General features: G+C 44.0%; 4 protein-coding genes across 5 annotated transcripts; all 4 read left to right on the top strand.

Moving 5' to 3' along the window:
- The first annotated feature begins 26 nt into the window (after window positions 1-26).
- On the top strand, window positions 27-6,086 carry LOC124320671. The gene is made up of 18 exons (XM_046783533.1): window positions 27-281; window positions 342-655; window positions 715-906; window positions 966-1,145; window positions 1,208-1,390; window positions 1,458-1,630; window positions 1,699-1,949; window positions 2,061-2,209; window positions 2,282-2,410; window positions 2,479-2,724; window positions 2,823-3,093; window positions 3,161-3,637; window positions 3,716-3,976; window positions 4,059-4,608; window positions 4,687-5,195; window positions 5,271-5,515; window positions 5,581-5,659; window positions 5,724-6,086. Exons 1-18 carry the CDS (start codon window positions 150-152, stop codon window positions 6,084-6,086), a joined length of 4,704 nt encoding a protein of 1,567 aa, XP_046639489.1. The 5' UTR covers window positions 27-149.
- Window positions 5,861-22,171, top strand: LOC124316521. 2 transcript variants are annotated; one of them, XM_046782526.1, is made up of 4 exons: window positions 5,861-6,169; window positions 21,284-21,385; window positions 21,488-21,734; window positions 21,815-22,171. In XM_046782526.1, exons 2-4 carry the CDS (start codon window positions 21,294-21,296, stop codon window positions 22,169-22,171), a joined length of 696 nt encoding a protein of 231 aa, XP_046638482.1. In that variant the 5' UTR covers window positions 5,861-6,169; window positions 21,284-21,293. The 2 variants fall into 2 exon arrangements, with proteins under 2 accessions (XP_046638482.1, XP_046638473.1); XM_046782517.1 differs by having other exon boundaries at window positions 5,863-6,162; window positions 21,281-21,385.
- LOC124320662 (transcriptional regulator ATRX homolog) lies at window positions 6,198-21,274 on the top strand. The gene is made up of 17 exons (XM_046783523.1): window positions 6,198-6,306; window positions 15,502-15,677; window positions 15,737-15,928; window positions 15,992-16,171; window positions 16,234-16,416; window positions 16,484-16,650; window positions 16,714-16,946; window positions 17,055-17,203; window positions 17,275-17,403; window positions 17,472-17,714; window positions 17,813-18,083; window positions 18,151-18,735; window positions 18,814-19,170; window positions 19,252-19,792; window positions 19,864-20,617; window positions 20,681-20,759; window positions 20,817-21,274. The coding sequence occupies exons 3-17, from the start codon at window positions 15,876-15,878 to the stop codon at window positions 21,198-21,200; spliced, it is 4,308 nt and encodes a 1,435-aa protein (XP_046639479.1). The 5' UTR covers window positions 6,198-6,306; window positions 15,502-15,677; window positions 15,737-15,875; the 3' UTR covers window positions 21,201-21,274.
- LOC124314265 (hemicentin-1-like) lies at window positions 6,403-10,421 on the top strand. Its single transcript, XM_046779429.1, has 5 exons — window positions 6,403-6,507; window positions 6,585-6,784; window positions 6,901-8,824; window positions 8,892-9,708; window positions 9,784-10,421. Exons 2-5 carry the CDS (start codon window positions 6,628-6,630, stop codon window positions 10,165-10,167), a joined length of 3,282 nt encoding a protein of 1,093 aa, XP_046635385.1. The 5' UTR covers window positions 6,403-6,507; window positions 6,585-6,627; the 3' UTR covers window positions 10,168-10,421.
- Window positions 22,172-22,186: the final 15 nt, after the last annotated feature.

Below are 22,186 nucleotides of genomic sequence, written 5' to 3'. Positions count from 1 at the left end.
GACCTCATCTGATGACACGACATCACTGCAGGACACGAATGATTCGAGTGATCCTTCCATTTGGTGGCCAGCCATCATAAGTCAAGCAGAAAAGTTGGCCACGGACTCTAAGGCACTGGCATTTCTTCAAATGTGTCATAATTATTCCGATGATGAAGTCACCATCACGTCATCGTCACCCAAAAGATTGGAAAAGAAAATCCACCTGTACAGACGACAGTCACGCTGAATTAAAGCTCAGTCCTGGTGTGATAACAAAAAAAAGAAGAAGCACGAATTTGGTAAATAGTAGATTAAAATCATTTCTATTGAAACTTAAAACAAACATTTTTTATTTGCAGAACGAAGTGCTAAAGGGAAAGGAATCGGAAGAATCGATGCTCAAAAAACAAGTCGACCGCCTAGTGAAAATTCCGATAAAAATTTCAAGCCCGTCGGATGAAGTTTCGGATGATGACGGTTCTATGAAGTTGCCCACGACATCGTCGATTCCTGATCGCAACGAAGGCTTTCGTCTAGTTTCTTATTCTGATTCAGATTTGGATTTGGACACCGAAGAAACTGAGAATATTCCAGACGAAGTAAGTACACCTAAAAAGGAACGCACCAGCAACCACGTCAATCCGACGATTACATGTTCACCTTACGATATCGGGTTCGTTTTTTTTCGTTTTTGGTTCGTTTTTATTTTTTAAAGTTTAATTGTGATCACAGCCTCAGGAATATTGACAAAACGTGTTACGTCAATGCAACCCTCCAAGCCTTGTTTGCTCTTCCCGGCTTCACTGACGATCTGGTTACGGCTTTCGAAGGCACTGAAAAGTTGTCAAACTTTGATTCCTTGTTGGCCAACATGATTACCGCACGGAAAAAAGGTTTGCCCATTGAAGTGGACAAAATAAACGAGTAAGTAGTGTTACGTGGTGTCCATTATCAATTTTCATAAATGTATTTATTTTTTGCAGAGATCTTGTCAAGAATTTGTGGATGGTTCATACGGACTATTCAGCCCGTAAGCAGCAAGATGCCAGTGAGTTCCTGATCCGGCTGATCGAGCATTTGAAATTGGCTTTACCAGCTGGGCCAATGAATCCAGTTGAATCCCATTTCGAATGTGAAATTATTGAAGTGGTCCATTGCACTGCGTAATTTTACGTTTTTTTAAATAAATTCGTGTATCGATTTGACTAAATTTCGGGGTTATTAGGTGCGGCAAGAAGAAAAAACGTGCCCAGAAACACACGTCCATCTGCCTGTCCATGCCGAAAGATTCACGTAACCTAGAGCAATGTTTGGAGGATTACATGGCGGAAAAGGAACGTGAACAGGCGTGCAGCAGTTGTAAGGCGACCACTTTGAAGATCAGCTTGAAATTCAAGACACTTCCAAGGTATCTCGTTGGCCCATCGTGTACGTCTCGTGCTGTGTCTAATTCACCCTTTTATTTTATTATTTAGCAAGCTCATAATGTCGGTGAAGCGTTTCTCGAAAGAAGAAAAATTGGCAAAGCACATCGTTCCACCCCAAGTGTTAGATATTCGACAGTTCCTGGAAAACCTGGAAAGTCAGCTGCCTAGTGTGTACACCCTGGCTGCTCAAATTGTTCACATTGGCCGCTCTAAAAACTCTGGTTTGTTTGTTTTTTTGAAATTTTGATTATTAATTTTTCGGTTTTTTAATTTCAATTTCTTTCTTCAGGTCATTATGTTTCTCATGTTTACTGTGAAGATGGTGTTTGGCGCTGTTACGATGATAATAAGTCCGTAAAAACTGTTTCGATAGAAGATGTAATTGAATCTGTCGATGGTGAACCGGCCTACGTGTATTTTTACGTTCGTCGTGATGCGCTTAAACGTCTCCCCACGAGCACTGCTGTATCAGCAGAAACGAGTACATCATCTGAAACGCAATATGTGAATGGTGGCAAAGAAGATGCTAGCAAAGTTGAAGTAAGTAGTCGTAATACTCCTAATACCAATAACTACGCTATTGGTTAAGTGTGTAGTTCGTATAGTTGAACGCCGAATTTGTGCCCAAAATCAGTCTTCATTTTCTTCTAGATACGAATAACCAGGGCATCCAGTAAATCTCTCGCAAGAACTGTTTTGCCAGTGACTCCAATGTTTTCCTGGCCGGATGGACCCGACCGCTTCTCAGTAACCACTGAAGATTATGCTTGTTTAAATCAGGACAATCTACTAAATGACAGGTAAATTTGGCATTGCACCGTTGTCTTTTTCTGTAATTACCTTTTACTATTTGCTTTGTTTTTCTTATGCAGTATCATCGACTTTTATCTCCGATACGTTTTCAGTACTAAAACTGATGATATTCTGAAGAAGAAATGCCACGTATTTTCATCGTTTTTCTACCAAGTGTTAACGACTCGCCCACCCAAAGTCAATGGACGGTACTAGCTCTTAATCTATTACAACAACCATTTTGAAGTGTAATTACTCTAGAGATGAATTTACGCAGGAAAGATCCAATTGAAGATGACGATTCCCTTTCGATAAAGGAGAAACGTCATTCAAGAGTTGAATCGTGGACAAAGAAAGTGGACATTTTTGAAAAGGATTATCTCGTGATACCCATCAACGAGCGTAACCATTGGTTTCTAGCCATTGTCTGTTTTCCTTGGTTATCAGGACCGGTGACCGCCAAAGACGCAATCGACCGCACTCCAGTAGAAAAATTGCCAGAGATTGCTGGCCCTATCAAACAGTAATTCAAATTCATTTTTGTCTTTTAATAATGCTTCAGTTTGCCTTTAGTGTAGTGTTTTTCATGCGACATTCTTGTGTTTTATTCTTGTATTCTAGGCCTTGCATCTTGTTTTTTGATTCAATGGCGGGAAACGACCACGATGGAGTTGCTACGACTCTTCGCGAGTATTTAATGGTGGAACACCAAGTAAAGAAAATGAAGCCAAATGAGAAATCAATTGATGCTTTCAGAAGGGACGCCGTTAAACCGTCAACCAACCCCTTTACTAAAGACTCGATGATATCGGCATGCCTTGATGTGCCTCAACAAAAAAACTCGTACGATTGCGGGATATTTGTGCTTCAATACGCAGAATACTTTATGAAAGTAAGTTAGAATTTGTTTATTAAATTTTTTAATTTGCTGAATTAATGTTTTTATTTTATCAATTCAGAATCCAATTCCGGATTATAATTTACGGAATATAAAATTAAGCAATTGGTTTCCACCTCATTTTGCCGGAAGGAAAAGAAAAAACATCCAGTTCTTATTGATAAAGCTCACCAAGGAAACGAATCCTTCAGCAGACCAAGTTCTGACATTGTTACCTCGAGATGACGTCAGAATTGCACTTCAAGACCGTAGTAAGACTGCTGCCGCTTCAAATAAAGAAAATGGTGAAAATCAAAGTGCAAATAAGACGGAGGCGATGGAGGAAGACAGCGAATCTGAGGAGTGTCTCGATGAAGAGAAGGTTGAAAAGGGAGCCAGCCCATCAAATGTCGTGTATGACCAAGAGGCGAATAATGAAATGGATACCGGATCTGACTCGAAGATATCCCACAAAGGCAAGGCATTAAAGGGGAAAATAAAGACCATGAAGCGGCTGCCACATAAAAGATGTATTATATCTTCTGATTCAGATACTGAGGTGAGTCGCTTGTTCAATTTTTCTTTTCTCTGAGGTTTCCTTTGTACGTATCTGATTTGTAAAATTAATCTTTAACAGGATAAATCTAAAGCCGCTGCCCTGGTCTTAGATTTTAACCCCAAAACCAAAGTGGAACTCGTTACGGTGGACCCGTTTTTCGTCACCAAACTGAATACTCATCAGATAAAGGGTGTAAAATTCATGTTGAATGCTTTATTCAAACCCATCGAGAGACTCAAGGAGCATCGTGGCTCTGGATGTATTTTGGCCCATTGCATGGGTAGAAGTCTTCAAGTCGTCACGTTGGTGCATACGGTCCTTACCAACAAAGCATGCAAGGTATCATCGCGTTCTTTCCTCTTATTTTTTCTGCTCTTAGATATCAATTCAAGAGAACTATTGATTGTATTTATTATTACAGGTTAATCGTGTGCTAGTAGTTAGTCCTCTGGGATCCATTTTGAACTGGTACGACGAGTTCAATAAAGGGCTTCCGAAAGAGTCAGGTGTTGAAGTGTATCAAATGGCAGGCGTTAAGCGCAAAGAAAAAAGTAAAGAAATGGATAAGCGATTGTCCATGCTAAAGAGGTGGAAGGCATCTGGAGGGGTGATGATAATCGGTTCAGATATGTTCCGAAATTTGACCAACCGACGATATAAAAAAATGGTCTCCAAAAAAATGTACAACGGGTTCACAAGTTTGTTAGTAAATCCTGGGCCACACCTCGTCGTACTTGATGATTTACTGATAAGTGAGGGGTCAGCTCTGTCCAAGGCAATGAACAAGATCGCTACAAGAAGAAGAGTGGTCTTGACAGACGATTCGCTCCAGAATAACTTGCTAGAATATCACTGCATGATTCAGTTCGTCAAACCTAATCTACTAGGAATGAACGTTGAGGAATTCACGAATCGATTTGCCAATCCCATTAAAAACGAAGAGGATGAAAAACTAGATGAACTACTAGAAGGTGAATTTATTGTTTTATCTATTTTATTATTTAATTTATTTTATATTAATTTATTGTTTGAATATATTGTTTAAACAGGTTTCGTACACCGATTCGAGAACGCCGAAGCCGAGCCTCATAAATACGAATACGCCGTTTTGGTGAAGTCTTCGCCCCTTCAGATCGAGATGAATGACTTTTACGTGAACAATGTCCCCAAGCGACTCATCCTTGCCGCCTATAAGACATTGGAGCGACTTTGGACGCATCCCAAAGCGTTGCAGTTGGCAGAACGCAATCGTAAAAAGAGATCTAAAAACAAAAGCAATGAATTTGATGGTTCCATAGCGGATTCTGACGACCGAGAAGAAACACCCGTAAGCGACGATGACGGTCGAGGAGATCACCCAGAAGATCAATTAGGCGTGACTCCAATGTCTAGAACCTGGTTCGAAGAATTCGTCAAAGACGAGGCCATAATCAAAATGGAACACAGTGGCAAGCTCACACTTCTTATGGAAATTCTTCGCATTGGTGGTAAGGTTGTGGTGTTCGGCCCGTCCCCTGATTCGTTAGAGTTGATTGGTAAATTCCTCGAAGCGAGTTCGGTGAGTTTTACTTTTTACCTTCATGAAGTTCTTCATTTTACATTATGCATTATTTTCTCTACACCGTTAAAACAGGATTCCACTGGGACATGGGTTATAAATCAAGATTACTTCCTGATAGATGGACGCAGTAAACCGAAGCACCGTAAAGCCGCCTCTGATGCTTGCAACGATCCCTTGAATCATCGGGCGCGGCTTTTTCTTCTTTCAACTAAAGCCGGTGGCAAGAGAAACAATTTTGTTGGAGCGAACCGTATCATTATCTTCAACGCATCCTGGAATGCATTGGACGATTTTAATTGTATTAAGCGCGTTTATGGGTGAGTAATTTCTACTTTCATCCCCCCCCCCCCCTTTTTAACTTTTTTTTTAATAACTATTCTAGTTTGGGCCAACAAAAACCCTGCTATGTTTATCGGTTTTTGGCTGAAGGCACCATTGAGGAGAAACTTTACGATCGCCAGGTAAAAGCTCGCCATTATCGGCTGGCTCGTATAAAATTTAAGTCCGTTTATTTAAAAAATCTAGGTTCCGCCGGGCCGCCATTTCAACCCGGCGGAATATGTCTACAAACAATTGGATCGACCGACTCCCCTGATACCGGATGATGATCTTCTGGCTAAGCTCACCCTCACAATGAAGGAATTGATCGTTGGTTACCATGAACTTGACCCGCTTCCCGAAAACAAGTTAAAAGGAAATATGACGGAAGCCGAGCGCAAAGCCGCTTGGGATGACTATGCAAATAAGCAACGCCATCGTGGCACCGCCACGGACTTGGAGAAGCAGCAGCCTGCGTCCAAGATCGTGCCCGGCGAAAACAACAACGACCCTGTCAAAGTGATTATGGATGTTATTCCCAGCCCTCCTGCGGTCCTGTCCGAAGTTTAACAAGTCCCTCTCTCCTCGACTCGCCTGAAATTATTTACTGCCTCCCGCCCCACTTCCCTTTATACATTTTTAGTCCTTACTACCTATCCTTATATCCTTACTATCTACTACTTATGCAGCTCCTACTACACTGAGGCCCCAAAGTACTACACCACCAAAGCAGCTGAGTACTATACAACTGCTTCCTACTACATCACTAAAGCGCCAGAATACTACACCACTAAGGCACCTTACTACAGCACTACGACCTACGCTGCTCCCAGCTACTACACCGAAGCTAAAACAGCCAATCGGTCGATTTGGTCGTCTTGGTCCCGCCGTCGTCGCCGCAAATCAACTCCGTCAGTCCCGTGGCCGTCGAGGAACAGCCCACCGAATTGGTTTGCTCCAGCGCCGGCGGCAGTCCCGATCCCGTTTTAAGGTACGACTAGACAATTCGATTGCCAGGGAAAAATGCAATTCAATCCAATCTAACCCATTTTGCTTATTTGATTCCAGGTGGTACCGGAAGGGCGAAGCCAACCCGTTGGAAGGTGCGATCATGAAAGCGGGCGGAAGCAAAAGTGTGGCCACACAGTCGACGCTGATTGTGCGACCGCAAAAGGAAGACGACGGCGCCGAGTACCGCTGCGTGGCCTGGAACAGAGCCATGGACACCAACGACAAGAAGGAAGCCAACATTGTTCTCGCCATCAATTGTAAGTTTAATCCATCACTTTTTCTTATTCTTTACTTTCCAGCTGAAGCCAAAACTGGAAACGTGGTTTTGTACTCCCAATCGACGAATAATCAACTGGAATTTATTTCGATACAGACGCTCCCAGGGTCCGTGTCAGCCCCAGCCCGTTGAATGTCGAGAGGGGAGGCTCGGTGCAGATCCAGTGTCAGGTGGACGCCAAACCGGCCGTTTACAGCGTCCGCTGGACCCGATCCGGTCGATTCATCGCCACAAGTTTCAACCACACGCTCAGATCCGTCAGCCTGGAAGACGACGGCCTCTACGTTTGCTCGGCCGACAACGGACTGGGTCAAGTCGGTGAGGCGGAATTGCAGCTGGACGTTCTCCATCCGCCCATGGTGACCATCGCCGAGTCGAGCCAGGAAGTCGACATCGGGTCCAGCGTCTCGATCCCCTGCAACGTCTCGGCTAAACCGGCCTCGACTTCCATCGAGTGGCTCAAGGAGGGCGACGCCCAGTTTAGATCCAACGGACCCATTTTACGACTCAACCGCGTGGCAGCCGCCGAAAACGGACGCTACCTTTGCCGGATCACCAACATGATTGGCTTGGCCGAACGATCGGGCAACGCCACGTTCCAGCTGCTGGTCAAACACGAGCCCGGATCGGCCCGCATTTCTCCCGAAGAGCTGATCGCCGTCGACGAGGCCTCAATCACGTTGACTTGCGCTGCCGATCCGCCCGGCTGGCCTTTGCCCCAGTACCGCTGGTGGAAGGCCGGCGCCGAGACGACCATTTTGGCTTCGACTTCTGAGCTGACGATTCACGTGACCCGTCAAAACAGCGAGGGAACGTATTACGGCCAGCCCAGCAACGACCTGGGCACGGGCGATTCCAGCTACGTCAACTTGCGCGTCTTCCAGCCGCCCCGCTTCATCGGCCAACTGCCGCCCGTCTTGCAGAAAAAGGCCCAGGACGCTGATTTCAACATGACGTGCTCTGCCCAGGGCAAACACAAGCCGTCCATCACTTGGCTCAAGGATGGAGTCGAAATTCTGCCCGGCAGCAGCTCGGGCGCCTACGATTTGGCCATGGACGAGTCGGAGGGTCGCAACATCATCTTCACTGTCCGCTCGACACTGCGATTCCACGGCTCGGAGCGGCCGGCCCTTTCCCAGCTGACGGCCGACGATCGCGGCGTCTACACTTGCGCCTTTGAGAATCAAATCCGCCGGATCGAGTCGACTCTGACGCTCAAAATCGAGCACGCCCCCATTCTGCTGGACAACCACCCGAAAGTGGCTTCCAACGTTGGATCGTCCAGCGTCCAGCTCCTGTGCCAAGTCCAGGCCTATCCTCGCCCCAATTTCGAGTGGTCCCTGCGCGACGTGCCCATCATCGGCAGCAGCAGCGGCGGAGCGGGCGACAAGTACAACATGAACGTCACGTCCACCACCAACACGGCCAACGGCAACGACATTTACCAGGGCGTTTTGCGCATCAGCGACGTCAAAGATTCCGACTATGGCGACTACACGTGCAAAATGTGGAACGCTGAAGGTGAAAACGCGGCGGCCGTCCGTCTGCAAGCGACCAGCGCACCGGAGAAACCCACCAATTTGCGCGTTGTCCAGTCGGGCTACGATTCGCTGACGCTCGAATGGGACCAAGGATTCAACGGCGGATTCGAGAATATACAATCTACACGGTCCTTTCTTCATTCTATACAGTCTTCAGCATCTCAGGATGTGTTTAGTAAAACGAGAATACAGAAACCGTCGCCCAACTCTCACATCAAATCCTGTCCCGTTCCTGGCACTCAGTTTGGCGTCAGTTCGTCATCTTCTGTGACGAGTTGTGCTCCGCCGTGTCCCGGAACAAACGCCAATCCGGCCAGCAATACGACGGATGATCTCCATCGACAACAGTTTACCTGCATCACCTCGACCAACAATCAATCGCCACCGCCATCCAGTTCGGGTGGTGGTGACGAACGCCGGTCGAGAAAACAAAAGAGTCCGCGCAAAGGCCTCGATTCCAAAGACGTTTCCACCAACATGTAAAGAAATTTTAATTTAATTTTGATTCGTTTTATACAATTCATTTGATTATTATTGATCTGTTAGGACAATCATGTGGGAGAAGCAAAAGGATTGGACCTGGACGAATGAATGTGAATTCAACGTGTTGAACAGCCAGCAGGAGCCGTACTGTTGCGTCTGCAGTGTCCTCAGACCCTGGACGCCACAGAAACCTCTACAATCACCGGATCAACCACCGAAATGGTCTGCCGTTGTGTTGCCGGAAGCGCTGTTTGGCTCGGATCGGCATGAAATCACCTCGTCGATCCTCTTGCGCTGCTCGTCGTGTTGCATCTGCGTCCACGCCAAATGCTGCGGACTGGCAGAGTCGACGGTGACCGACAAATGGGTCTGCCGGCGCTGCGAACGCAGCCCGACTGACCGACAATTGATCAAATGCTGCCTCTGCCAGAAGCGAGGTGGACTCCTCAAAGGGACGACTGACGGCCGCTGGGCTCACGTTGTGTGTACAATTTGCTTCCCGGGTGTTTCCTTCGTTCATCCGGACCTTCGCGAGCCCATCTTTATCAGTCCACTGGGCTGGAAGGACTACGTGTTCCTGAATTGCAGCTACTGCTCCATCAACCAGTCCGATTACGGCGCCAACAGTGTCACCTGGCATCACGGCAGCTGCCTTCCTTGTGTCAAACAATGTGGACGGGCGTTCCATCCCCTGTGCGGCCTAGTCAACGGTGTACGGTTCACGATTAGTCAGGATGGCAACCAGTTGTCCGCCAACTGCTGTTCAACAAGCCACACTCCTCGATCGACCACATCCGCCTTCAGAAAGAAGGCTCCTGTTCATGTGTCTGTCGGCCAGCAAGTCTACGCCAAACATCCCGAATCGGGTGAATATCATCTGGTGAGTTTTTCCGTTTTATTTTTTTATTATTGGCAAGCTTAGTTCTTTAACACGACTGGTTGTTTCATTTGACAGGCTGATGTGACGGACAATACTCAGACGATCACGTACTATTCTGTCGATTTCAACGATGGGACAAACAGCCAAGACACTTATCCGGAAGACATCAAGAATTACAATTGCAAAGAGGATGGCCCACCCCTTGCTGGAGCCGCCGTCGAAGTCTTGTGGACGGACGGCAAGAGCTACGGCGGCCACTATCGAGGCTTCACGAAGCGTAAACTCTACAGTTTATCCTTCCGCGACGGAACCAACACCGTCATCACCGCAGAGAGACCTGATTTTTATCATCCTGACGAGGATCTACCCAAAGATCTTAGAATTCAACTGGACAAGCAAAAGGCAGCAGCAGCGCAAATGCAACGACTCCAGCATGCCTGTCCAGCCATTCAACCTTAATTGTGTGTTCTTTAAATCAAACTTGAGTCGTGGCAACTAAATAAGCCTTTTCTTTCCTTTTTTTGTTTTTCTCCTCCTCCCCCCTTCTTCATTATGATGTGAACTTAAGTGGGTGGTTATAACTTATCCGAACTTATCCGAGTGGTTGCCATTTGACGTCACTTAAAAAATGGAATTGGACGTCTAGACCCCGTCGTCGATAAACTTAATGGATTGAAATGAATCGAATTCGGCGCCTTTGACGCCCGTCAGCACTTGACTTTCTTCTTTTGATTTTCGGGTGAAATAATTCTGGCACGACGAATCGGTTCATTTGTAAAAAGCTGATTAAAAGCCAAATTCTTTTTTGGTCTTTCCCCTCGACGATCGAATGACACAAGTGAAGATGAAACAAAAAGTGTCGGGACAAATTGGCGTCGTTGGGGCACAGCACAATGTTTTGGCTCCGTCATCACGAACCTCTTTTTATTATTATAATTCCTAATAATTTCTCCATAATAATCAGTTTCTTTTTAAAAATGGAGGCAACAACATTCGAGACTTGAACGGGCGACCACTCCTTTAGCTGCTGTTTGTCCCTTTAGAAAGTCATTTGATACAGCAGCTGCTTTTCCATGCACAAGAAAAAGTTATTTTTTTATTCATTTTTTAAATGGAAAATCTTAAACTATCTCTTTAAAGGAAAATGTGAAAAAGAAAAGAAGAAGTGGAGTTGATAATCTGGAAATGTTGGCCAAGAGATGTTGGTCACGTTCATCACGAACGACAAGTACAGCAGCGACGCCTAGCATTGACCCAAAGTTTCTCTCAAAATTCCGTTTCATTCATTTTCGTATTTCATCTCCAAACCCATTGAACGTCGAAATAAACTCGTGTGGAGATAACAAATAATTCATTTCAAGTACTTGTTTACAAAAATAACACACACATTCTTTTTTTAAATAAAAAGAACATGTCCATTTCATAGTGCACGCCATTGGCCCTGAGGGCAGACAGCTGGTAGCTACCGACCGAGAGAGCGCGCGGTCGGCCATTTTGGGCAGGGACTCACCAACACCACGGTCAGGGTCATCCAAGCGAACGGACGTGCCAACACATTCCTCCCTTCTGTTTTGTGTTTCTCTCTACGTTTGTTGTTTTTTCCACTGCATCATGAGAATTGGACGATAATAATTACAATTGTTGCTGGGCACTCGAGTTGATTAATAATATGAAAGACGTGTGATGGTTGTTGTTGCCTTACCATGTGCTAAAGTGAAAGTGTTGGAAGAAGAAGAACTGCTGGTACAATTGTGAATAAATAATCCATGAGACGGTGAAGAAATTCGACGACTACCCGGGGATGGAATCGATGCAGCCGCGTGGTGGTCATCTCGATGTCGGCGCCTCGTGGGACGACTTTTACGGTACAAATTTAATACCATCGTCTATTTTATCCTGGGGTTGTAGAGGCTTAGCTTTTTTTTTACTTTTTATCGTGTCGTTTTCTGCCGGGATCTTGTTATCACCACCCATCAAGGCCAGATTCATTGGCATATAGACTTGGTTGCTATTTTGTATTCCTGTGTGCTTGGTTGGGAGAGAGAGAAAGCCGAAAAATTTTGGGAAAAAGAAATAAAAATTTAGTTTGGGTAGTGACGCCTGTGGCGGTTTCTATGGCGCGAACGTAATTAACTTTTTTCTTCTTCTTTTTTTCGTGCTACCGGAAGTAAGAAAAAAAAACCCTCTTTCTCCATGCGTGTAAAAAAAAAGCAAACAAAAAATGTTCTTCCTGTTTTTATTTGGGTAAACTCTCACACGCTCTCGTTGGGCGAAAAATATCGTGAAACACGTGTGTCGGCCATTTCTGCTAGGGGCCCCTAAGGTTGATTGACCTTGAATTTTTGAGGTTGACAATGGCTCCATTATTATATTTTGTCGGGGTGAAATATTGAACCGATCCAATAACTGTTTCTACCCCAGCCCCACTTGTACAAACACACAACGAGGTCGTGTTACAACGGCCGCCGAAAGACGAAAACCAGTGGCCATTTTTGTGGTTGCTCATTTCTGCCCAGTTTTTCTTCCTTTTTCTATTTTTTTTTAAAATAAAATTCCCTTTGACGAAATGCCATGTGTGTGGTTGAGCTCATAGGGAAAATAAAAAGAGACGACGACCGATGACGACGACGTCTTTTTTCATTCCCTCACGATTTCAAACGAAAAGGAGGAGGAGGTAAAGATGATGGCTCGGCGGCGTCGATGACGTCCATTTTGTAGACCTGTGGGATTGTGTGTGTGTAGCTCCGGTCGTGAATCGAAGGCGTGTAGAGAGAAAATAAGTCGATTGACTTTGTTTGTAATTCAATCAGCGCCGGCCGTTGCGGTGGTGGCCCCTTTTTGTGTGTATCCTCTTATCGTTTTCCTATCAATCAAAAACAAAACTAAACAACAACAGATAACGTAGAAAATAACAGGCCGGTTTAACCTAAAAAATATTTCGAGAAACCAAATCCGCCAAAAAAAAAGAAAAAACTCTTAACCGACTTAAACCCCATTTTTAAATATTTATTTTAATTTGTTGTTTTGTTCCAACAAGGTTTGGAATTTCCATTTGTAAAAAAAAACACACACAAAAATGGATCCAATTTTTTGTTGTTGAGGGTAGGAGAAACAACTTCCTGGGGTACAAGTAAATAGCGACCAGTTATGGACGCCGGTCCCGCCATTTTGACGTTGAAATTAGGAGAAAAGAGCATTGAACGGGCTTCCGCCACCTGCCGAGAAAATAGTAATAATAATCAGATTCTCCTCCCCTCCTTCTGTAAAAGCCAAACAACATTTGATTCGTTTAGCCATTTGATCGGAAGAAGAAGTAGAATTAACGAAGGGAATGCTTTTATTACGTACGTTTCTAGAAGAATCTGGAGCTGTTAGATCTTTTTGGTCAAGAGGTACGTGTTACATTTCTGGGGCAAAAGAAGAGAATGCGATCGATTCCGGTGCTCCGTTATTTTGAAAATGAAACGGGCTTTGTATCAGCTCTCTCTACTTGAACGATACCAAAGTGTCGGGGGTGAAAGAAAACGGCAACGTGTGAATTTTCCTTTGGCGAGCGTGAACGAAGAAGGGGACAAATTGTGTCCCGCTCCGTTCCTTTTTTTCAATAGCCTTTCCATTCCACTTACAATTCGTCGTCTCAACTGCAAAAGGAAAACTATTATATTTTATGTTAACTTGCAAAATCATTTGATTTTTTTTCTTCAAAAATCTGAAAAAATATAAAATAAAAATTCTTCTTCCATCGTCCAATTCACGCCCCCCCTCTCGACCGCCAACTTTGTTACAAAAAAAAAAAAATTCAAAAATCTTTTCTTTTACGTTCTTTATATTGGAAGCACTACAATTGATGAGGCAGTTGCTGGGGGTTTTTAGGGTAGTTTTGAAAGAAGGGAGAAGTTGAAAAAAAATGGTTCTTCACCTCCTCAGGGTGTGTGCGGTCGTTTGGTTGGAGTTTGTGTATTGTAACTAGTATAGCTAACTTATAGTCTCACAATTGTTTTTTGCTGACCCATGTGTGCCTTCCTCCTCCTTTTTCTTCCATCTATCGACCACATGGGCTTCAAGGGGGGAGGTGGTGGAGCGATGCGGGAGTCGATCACTTTGGCCCCCTGGAAAAATCTGCTTTCATTTTATTTCTTACTTTGAATTCAAAGTTGAAATCCAACGCTCATTGGCTACGACGTGCTTTACACACTCTGGTACAACATCCCCCGCCATTAGTCATTGTTTCTATTTTGCCCTTTTCTTCATGCGTTTTTACCCCACAAGAGAAGAAAGAGTAAAAACCGTGTGTTTGTGTGTGTGTGTGGCGGGAGGTGGGATAAACACGGTTCAAGGCCGGCCGTAACACTCACGTGATCAGCTGAGAGGAGCGCTCGACTACCACAAAAGGGGTTCCCATTTAACCCATTGTTTTCCTTCAAGAAGAAAACGAGGTCAAACTTGGTCGATTTTTTTGAAAATTAACTTTTTTAAATGTAAGAATCATTTTTGACATTTCTCATCAGATTTTTTCGATTGCAAATTAACTTGTATCCTGTAATTGTTTTTTTTTTGTTCGTTTTACGGCTCATTTTGTTGGTTTTCACGGGCGTCTAGAGACAACTAGAGTGTAGAATGAGCTGACTTTTTTCGAATTCTCTTTTTGTGATCATTTGGTTAGAAAAATGTTATTTATTTTTCCCATTTTCGAGTTCAACTCTCGGCGGCTAGATGAGCGAAACATGCTGCCTCATTTCTTCTTCTTTCGTACAAGTTCCTGGCTTTTGTGTCTTTGAAAAAAGTCTGAAAGAAGATGGTGGTGGTTTAAGAAGAGGTCGAACACGAATCGCGGCCAAACGGTTTCCCTCACGTGGTGCGCAAACAACAACAACAACAAAGTAAGGACGTTGTCTAATAATTATTTCCCCCCTTCTCCCCTTGGAATTCCGAGTATAAAACATCTATATTTTATGTAATGCCAAATGTACAAGTCGATTGAAGTCGGTTTTTGTTTCACGGTGCTCAGCCGAAAGGAACTGGTGTGAAGGTACTGGCTGCCAGACACTAGCGCGCTCTGGTGTCGGTAAAATCTGGTATCTCTAAACAGCTGATTGTCTGTTACCACCACCAACCAACCACCACCCCTACTACTACTACTACTACTCACTGTACCTCACCCACTTTTGGTGGTGGTGGTAGTTATTGCCCTGCGGGAGAGTGGGCGGCCATTCTGAGTGTTGTTGGGATGGGGGGGGAGGTCTAGCGTTTTTTTTAAATTGTTTGTTTTGATAAATGTTTTAATTTGTTTATTATTTTAGCGAAAAATGACCTCATCTGATGACACGACATCACTGCAGGACACGAATGATTCGAGTGATCCTTCCATTTGGTGGCCAGCCATCATAAGTCAAGCAGAAAAGTTGGCCACGGACTCTAAGGCACTGGCATTTCTTCAAATGTGTCATAATTATTCCGATGATGAAGTCACCATCACGTCATCGTCACCCAAAAGATTGGAAAAGAAAATCCACCTGTACAGACGACAGTCACGCTGAATTAAAGCTCAGTCCTGGTGTGATAACAAAAAAAAGAAGAAGCACGAATTTGGTAAATAGTAGATTAAAATCATTTCTATTGAAACTTAAAACAAACATTTTTTATTTGCAGAACGAAGTGCTAAAGGGAAAGGAATCGGAAGAATCGATGCTCAAAAAACAAGTCGACCGCCTAGTGAAAATTCCGATAGTAATTTCAAGCCCGTCGGATGAAGTTTCGGATGATGACGGTTCTATGAAGTTGCCCACGACATCGTCGATTCCTGATCGCAACGAAGGCATTCGTCTAGTTTGTTATTCTGATTCAGATTCAGATTTGGATTTGGACACCGAAGAAACTGAGAATATTCCAGACGAAGTAAGTACACCTAAAAAGGAACGCACCAGCAACCACGTCAATCCGACGATTACACGTTCACCTTACGATATCGGGTTCGTTTTTTTTCGTTTTTGGTTCGTTTTTATTTTTTAAAGTTTAATTGTGATCACAGCCTCAGGAATATTGACATCACGTGTTACGTCAATGCAACCCTCCAAGCCTTGTTTGCTCTTCCCGGCTTCACTGACGATCTGGTTTCGGCTTTCGAAGGCACTGAAAACTTGCCACACTTTGCTTCCTTGTTGGGCAACATGATAGCCGCACGGAAAAAAGGTTTGCCCGATGAAGTGGACAAAATAAACGAGTAAGTAGTGTGACGTGGTGTCCATTATCAATGTGTTTTCATAAATTTATTTATTTATTACAGAGATCTTGTCAAGAATTTGTGGATGCTTCATCCGAGCTATGAAGTCCGTGAGCAGCAAGATGCCAGTGAGTTCCTGATCCGGTTGATCGAGCATTTGAAATTGGCTTTACCAGCTGGGCCAATGAATCCAGTTGAATCCCATTTCGAATGTGAAATTATTGAAGTGGTCCATTGCACTGCGTAATTTTACGTTTTTTAAAATAAATTCCTGTATCGATTTGACTAAATTTCGGGGTTATTAGGTGCGGCAAGAAGAAGAAACGTGCCCAGAAACACACGTCCATCTGCCTGAAAATAGAGAAAGATTCACGTAACCTAGAGCAATGTTTGGAGGTTTACATGGCGGAAGAGGAACGTGAACTGGCGTGCAGCAGTTGTAAGGCGACCACTATGAAGATCAGCTGGGAATTCAGGACACTTCCAAGGTATCTCGTTGGCCCATCGTGTCCGTCTCGTGCTGTGTCTAATTCACCCTTTTATTTTATTATTTAGCAAGCTCATATTGACGGTGAATCGTGAACGTGCAAAATTGGCAAAGCACATTCTTCCACCCCAAGTGTTATATATTCGACAGTTCCTGGAAAACCCGGAAAGTGAGCTGTCTAGTGAGTACACCCTGGCTGCTCAAATTGTTCACATTGGCCCCTTCCAAGATTCTGGTTTGTTTCTTTGAAATTTTGATTATTATTTTTTCGTTTCTTAATTTCAATTTTTTTCTTCAGGTCATTATGTTTCTCATGTTTACTGTGAAGATGGTGTTTGGCGCTGTTACGATGATGATAAGTCCGTAAAAACTGTTTCGATAGAAGATGTAATTGAATCTGTCGATGGTGAAACGGCCTACGTGTATTTTTACGTTCGTCGTGATGCGCCTAAACGTCTCCCCACGAGCACTGCTGTATCATCTGAAACGCAATATGTGAATGGTGGCAAAGAAGATGCTAGCAAAGTTGAAGTAAGTAGTCGTAATACTAATACCAATAACTACGCTATTGGTTAAGTGTGTAGTTAGTATAGTTGAACGCCGAATTTGTGCCTAAAATCAGTCTTCATTTTCTTTTAGATACGATTAACCAGGGCATCCAGTAAATCTCTCGCAAGAACTGTTTTGCCAGTGACTCCAATGTTTTCCTGGTCGGATGGACCCGACCGCTTCTCAGTAACCACTGAAGATTATGCTTGTTTAAATCAGGACAATCTACTAAATGACAGGTAAATTTGGCATTGCACCGTTGTCTTTTTCTGTAATTACCTTTAACTATTTGCTTTGTTTTCTTTTGCAGTATCATCAACTTTTATCTCCGATATGTTTTCAGTACTAAAACTGATGATAGTCTGAAGAAGAAATGCCACGTATTTTCATCGTTTTTCTACAAACGGTTAACGACTCGCCCACCCAAAGTCAATGGACGGTACTAGCTCTTAATCTATTACAACAACCATTTTGAAGTGTAATTACTCTAGAGATGAATTTACGCAGGGAAGATCCAATTGAAGATGACGATTCCATTTCGATAAAGGAACGTCATTCAAGAGTTAAATCGTGGACAAAGAAAGTGGACATTTTTGAAAAGGATTATCTCGTGATACCCATCAACGAGCGTAACCATTGGTTTCTAGCCATTGTCTGTTTTCCTTGGTTATCAGGACCGGTGACCGCCTCAGACGCAATCGACCGCACTCCAGTAGAAAAATTGCCAGAGATTGCTGGTCTTATCAAACAGTAATTCAAATTCATTTTTGTCTTTTAATAATGCTTCAGTTTGCCTTTAGTGTAGTGTTTTTCATGCGACATTCTTGTGTTTTATTCTTGTATTCTAGGCCTTGCATCTTGTTTTTTGATTCAATGGCGGGAAGCGCACACGATCTAGTTGCTACGACTCTTCGCGAGTATTTAATGGTGGAACACCAAGTAAAGAAAATGAAGCCAAATGAGAAATCAATTGATGCTTTCAGAAGGGACGCCGTTAAACCGTCAACCAACCCCTTTACCAAAGACTCGATGATATCGGCATGCCTTGATGTGCCTCAACAAAATAACTCGTACGATTGCGGGATATTTGTGCTTCAATACGCAGAATACTTTATGAAAGTAAGTTAGAATTTGTTTGTTAAATTTTTTATTTTGCTGAATTAATGTTTTTATTTTATCAATTTAGAATCCAATTCCGGATTATAATTTACGGAATATAAAATTAAGCAATTGGTTTCCATCTCATTTTGCCGGAAGGAAAAGAAAAAACATTCAGTTCTTATTGATAAAGCTCACCAAGGGAATGAATCCTTCGGCAGACCAAGTTCTGACATTGTTACCTCCAGATGACGTCAAAATTGCACTTCAAGACCGTAGTAAGACTGCTGCCGCTTCAAATAAAGAAAATGGTGAATATCGAAGTGAGACGGAGGCGATGGAGGAAGACGGCAAATCTGAGGGGTGTCTCGATGAAGAGAAGGTCGAAAAGGGAGCCAGCTCATCATATGTCGTGTATGACCAAGAGGCGAATAATGAAACTTATGCCGAATCTGACTCGGAATCACATAAAGGCAACGTATCCAAAGGAAAACAAAATACAATTAAGAAGCGGCGGCTACATACAAGAGTACAATCTTCGGATTCTGAAAAAGAAAAGCCGAAGAAGCGTGAAAAAGCTGAAAAAAACAAACCGTATCGTCGAATACAGGAACAAATCGCTACTACAAGCGACTCGGAGAATTTAAACGATTCAGAAATTGAGGTCCCTATGGTGAGTCGCTTGTTCAATTTTTCTTTTCTCTGAGGTTTCCTTTGTACGTATCTGATTTGTAAAATTAATCTTTAACAGGATGAAACTGAAGCCGCTCGCAAAGACGAAGAAGATCACCAAAAGCGTATAGCTAAGCGTGACAGTGCCAACAATGAAGCCTTTGGTGGGGATGCGCAGAGAGTAGGTCAGCGCCTGGTCTTAGATTTTGACCCTAAAAATAAAGTGGAATTCGTTACGGTGCACCCGGAACTAGTCACCAAACTGAATCTCCCTCAGATCAAAGGTGTAAAACTAATGTATGATGCTTGCTTCGAATCCATCGAGAGACTCAAGCATCGGACTCCTGGCTCTGGGTGTATTTTGGCCAATTGCATGGGTGAATTTCTTCAAGTAATCACGTTGGTACATACGGTCCTTACCAACAAAGAATGCAAGGTATTATCGCGTTCTTTCCTCTTATTTTTTCTGCTCTTAGATATCAATTCAAGAGAACTATTGATTGTATTTTTGTCACAGGTTAAGACTGTGCTAATTGTCTGTGATGTCGGAAAAATTTTGAACTGGGTTGACCAGTTCAAGAAGGAGCTTCCAAAACATTCAGATATTGAATTGTACCAAATGGCTGGCGCAAAGCACTACACTAGAGATCCCCCTAAAGATAAAAGAAAGCCAATGTTTGAGAAGTGGCGTGATTTGGGAGGGGTTTTGTTGATCGGAAAAGAAATGTTTCGTAATTTAACGAACCCAAATTACAGATATAAAAAATCCGACAAGGAGTGCGAAGAGTTTAATGATTTGCTAGTAAAACCTGGGGCGGACCTCGTAATAATAGATGATTTACTAAAAAGTGAGAAGGCTAAGATGTTCAATGCATTGAACAAGATCGCTACTAGAAGAAGAGTGGTCTTGACAGGCACTCCGCTCGAGAAAGACCCTATAAAATATCACTGCATGATTCAATCCGTGAAACCTAATCTACTAGGAATGACAGTTGAAAAATTCAAGAATCTATTTGCCAATCCCATTAAAAACGACCAGTTTGAAAAACTACTAGAAGGTGAATTTTTTGTTTTATCTATTTAATTTATTATTATATTAATTTATTTTTTAAATATATTGTTTAAACAGGTTTCGTACACCGATTCGACAACGCCGAGGAAGTATTGCCTCCAATGTACGAATACGTCGTTTTGGTGAAGTCTTCGCCACTTCAGATCGAGATGAATGACTTTTACGTGAAGAATGTCGCCAAGCGACTCTCTGCCACCTACAAGACATTGCAGCGACTTTGGACGCATCCCAAAGCGTTGAAGTTGGCAGAACACACTCGTAAAAATAGATCTAACAACAAAAACAATGAATCCGATGGTTCCATAGCGGATTCTGACGACGGAGAAGAAACCCCCGTTAGCGACGATGACAGTCGCTCAGAAGATGAGCCAGAAGATAAGTTAGGCGTGACTCCAATGTCTAGAACCTGGTTCAAAAAATTCGTCAAAGACGAGGCCATAATCAAAATGGAAGACAGTGGCAAGCTCACACTTCTTATGGCGATTCTTCATCAGTGCGAGTCCATTGACGATAAAGTTGTGGTTTTCTGCACGTGCCGTGCTTCGTTAAAGTTGATAGATGAATTTCTCGAAGCGAGTGGGACATGGGTTCCCAATAAACACTACTTCAGATTAGATGGATGCATAACACCACAGGAGCGTAAAGCCGTCCGAGATTGTTTCAATGATCCCACCAAACATCAAGCTCGGCTTGTCCTTCTTTCATCTGTAGCCGGTGGCTTGGGAGACAATCTGGTAACTGCCAATCGTGTGGTTATTTTCAACGCATCGTGGAATAAGGACGATTTTCATTGTATTCAGAGCGTTTATTGGTGAGTGACTAATACTTTCACCCCCCCCCCCCCCTTTTAACTTTTTTTTTTTAACTATTCTAGCACAGGACAAACAAAGCCCTGCCATGTGTATCGGTTTTTGGCTGCAGGCACAATGGAGGAGAAAATTTACAATCGCCAGGTAAAAGCTCGCCATTATCGGCTCACTCGTATAAAATTTAAGTCCGTTTATTTAAAGGTTCCGCCGGGCCAACATGACCATGACAATTTCAACCCGGCGGAATATGTCTACGAATTATTAGAACGACCAATACCGATACCGATACCGGATGATAAACTTCTGGCTGAGCTAACACATGGTGGTACATTGAAGGACTCTCTGATCGTTGGTTACCACGAACTAGACCCGCTTCCCCAAAACAAGTCAAAAGAAAATTTGACGGAAGCCGAGCGCAAAGCCGCTTGGGTTGACTATGCAAACAAGCAACGCCAACGTGGGGATGCCACGGACTTGGAGAATCAGCAGCCTGCGTCCAAGATCGTGCCCAACGAAAACAACAACGACCCTGTCAAGGTGATTATGGATGTCCCCAGCCCTCCTGCGGTCCTGTCCGAAGTTTAAAAAGTCCCTCTCTCCTCGACTCGCCTGAAATTACTTACTGCCTCCCGCCCCACTTTCATTTATCCATTCCTTACCTTCTTCGTCCTACTACTTATGCAGCTACTACTTACTACACTGAGGCCCCAAAGTACTACACCACCAAAGCAGCAGAGTACTATACAACTGCTTCCTACTACACCACTAAGGCGCCAGAATACTACACCACTACGACCTACGCTGCTCCCAGCTACTACACCGAAGCGCCCAAGTACTACACCACCAAGGCTCCAGAATACTACACCACTAAGGCGCCAGAATACTACACCACTAAGGCGCCAGAATACTACACCTCATCTGCGGCACCTTACTACAGCACTACGACCTACGCTGCTCCCAGCTACTACACCGAAGCTTGCACAGCCAATCAGTCGATTTGGTCGTCTTGGTTCCGCCGTCGTCGCCGCAAATCAACCCCGTCAGTCCCGTGGCCGTCGAGGGACAGCCCACCGAATTGGTTTACTCCAGCGCCGGCGGCAGTCCCGATCCCGTTTTAAGGTACGACTACTAGACAATTCGATTGCCAGGGAAAAATGCAATTCAATCCAATCTAACCCATTTTGCTTATTTGATTACAGGTGGTACCGGAAGGGCGAAGCCAACCCGTTGGAACCCGATCCGGTCGATTCATCGCCACAAGTTTCAACCACACGCTCAGATCCGTCAGCCTGGAAGACGACGGCCTCTACGTTTGCTTGGCCGACAACGGACTGGGTCAAGTCGGTGAGGCGGAATTGCAGCTGGACGTTCTCCATCCGCCCATGGTGACCATCGCCGACTCGCGCAAGGAAGTCGACATCGGGTCCAGCGTCTCGATCCCCTGCAACGTCTCGGCTAAACCGGCCCCGACTTCCATCGAGTGGCTCAAGGAGGGCGACGCCCAGTTTAGATCCAACGGACCCATTTTGCGACTCAACCGCGTGGCAGCCGCCTAAAACGGCCGCTACCTT

The sequence above is a fragment of the Daphnia pulicaria genome, chromosome 1 (assembly GCF_021234035.1).
Source record: "Daphnia pulicaria isolate SC F1-1A chromosome 1, SC_F0-13Bv2, whole genome shotgun sequence".
Classification (NCBI taxonomy): Eukaryota; Metazoa; Arthropoda; class Branchiopoda; order Diplostraca; family Daphniidae; genus Daphnia; species Daphnia pulicaria.
This window is presented reverse-complemented; position numbering and strand designations above follow the sequence as displayed.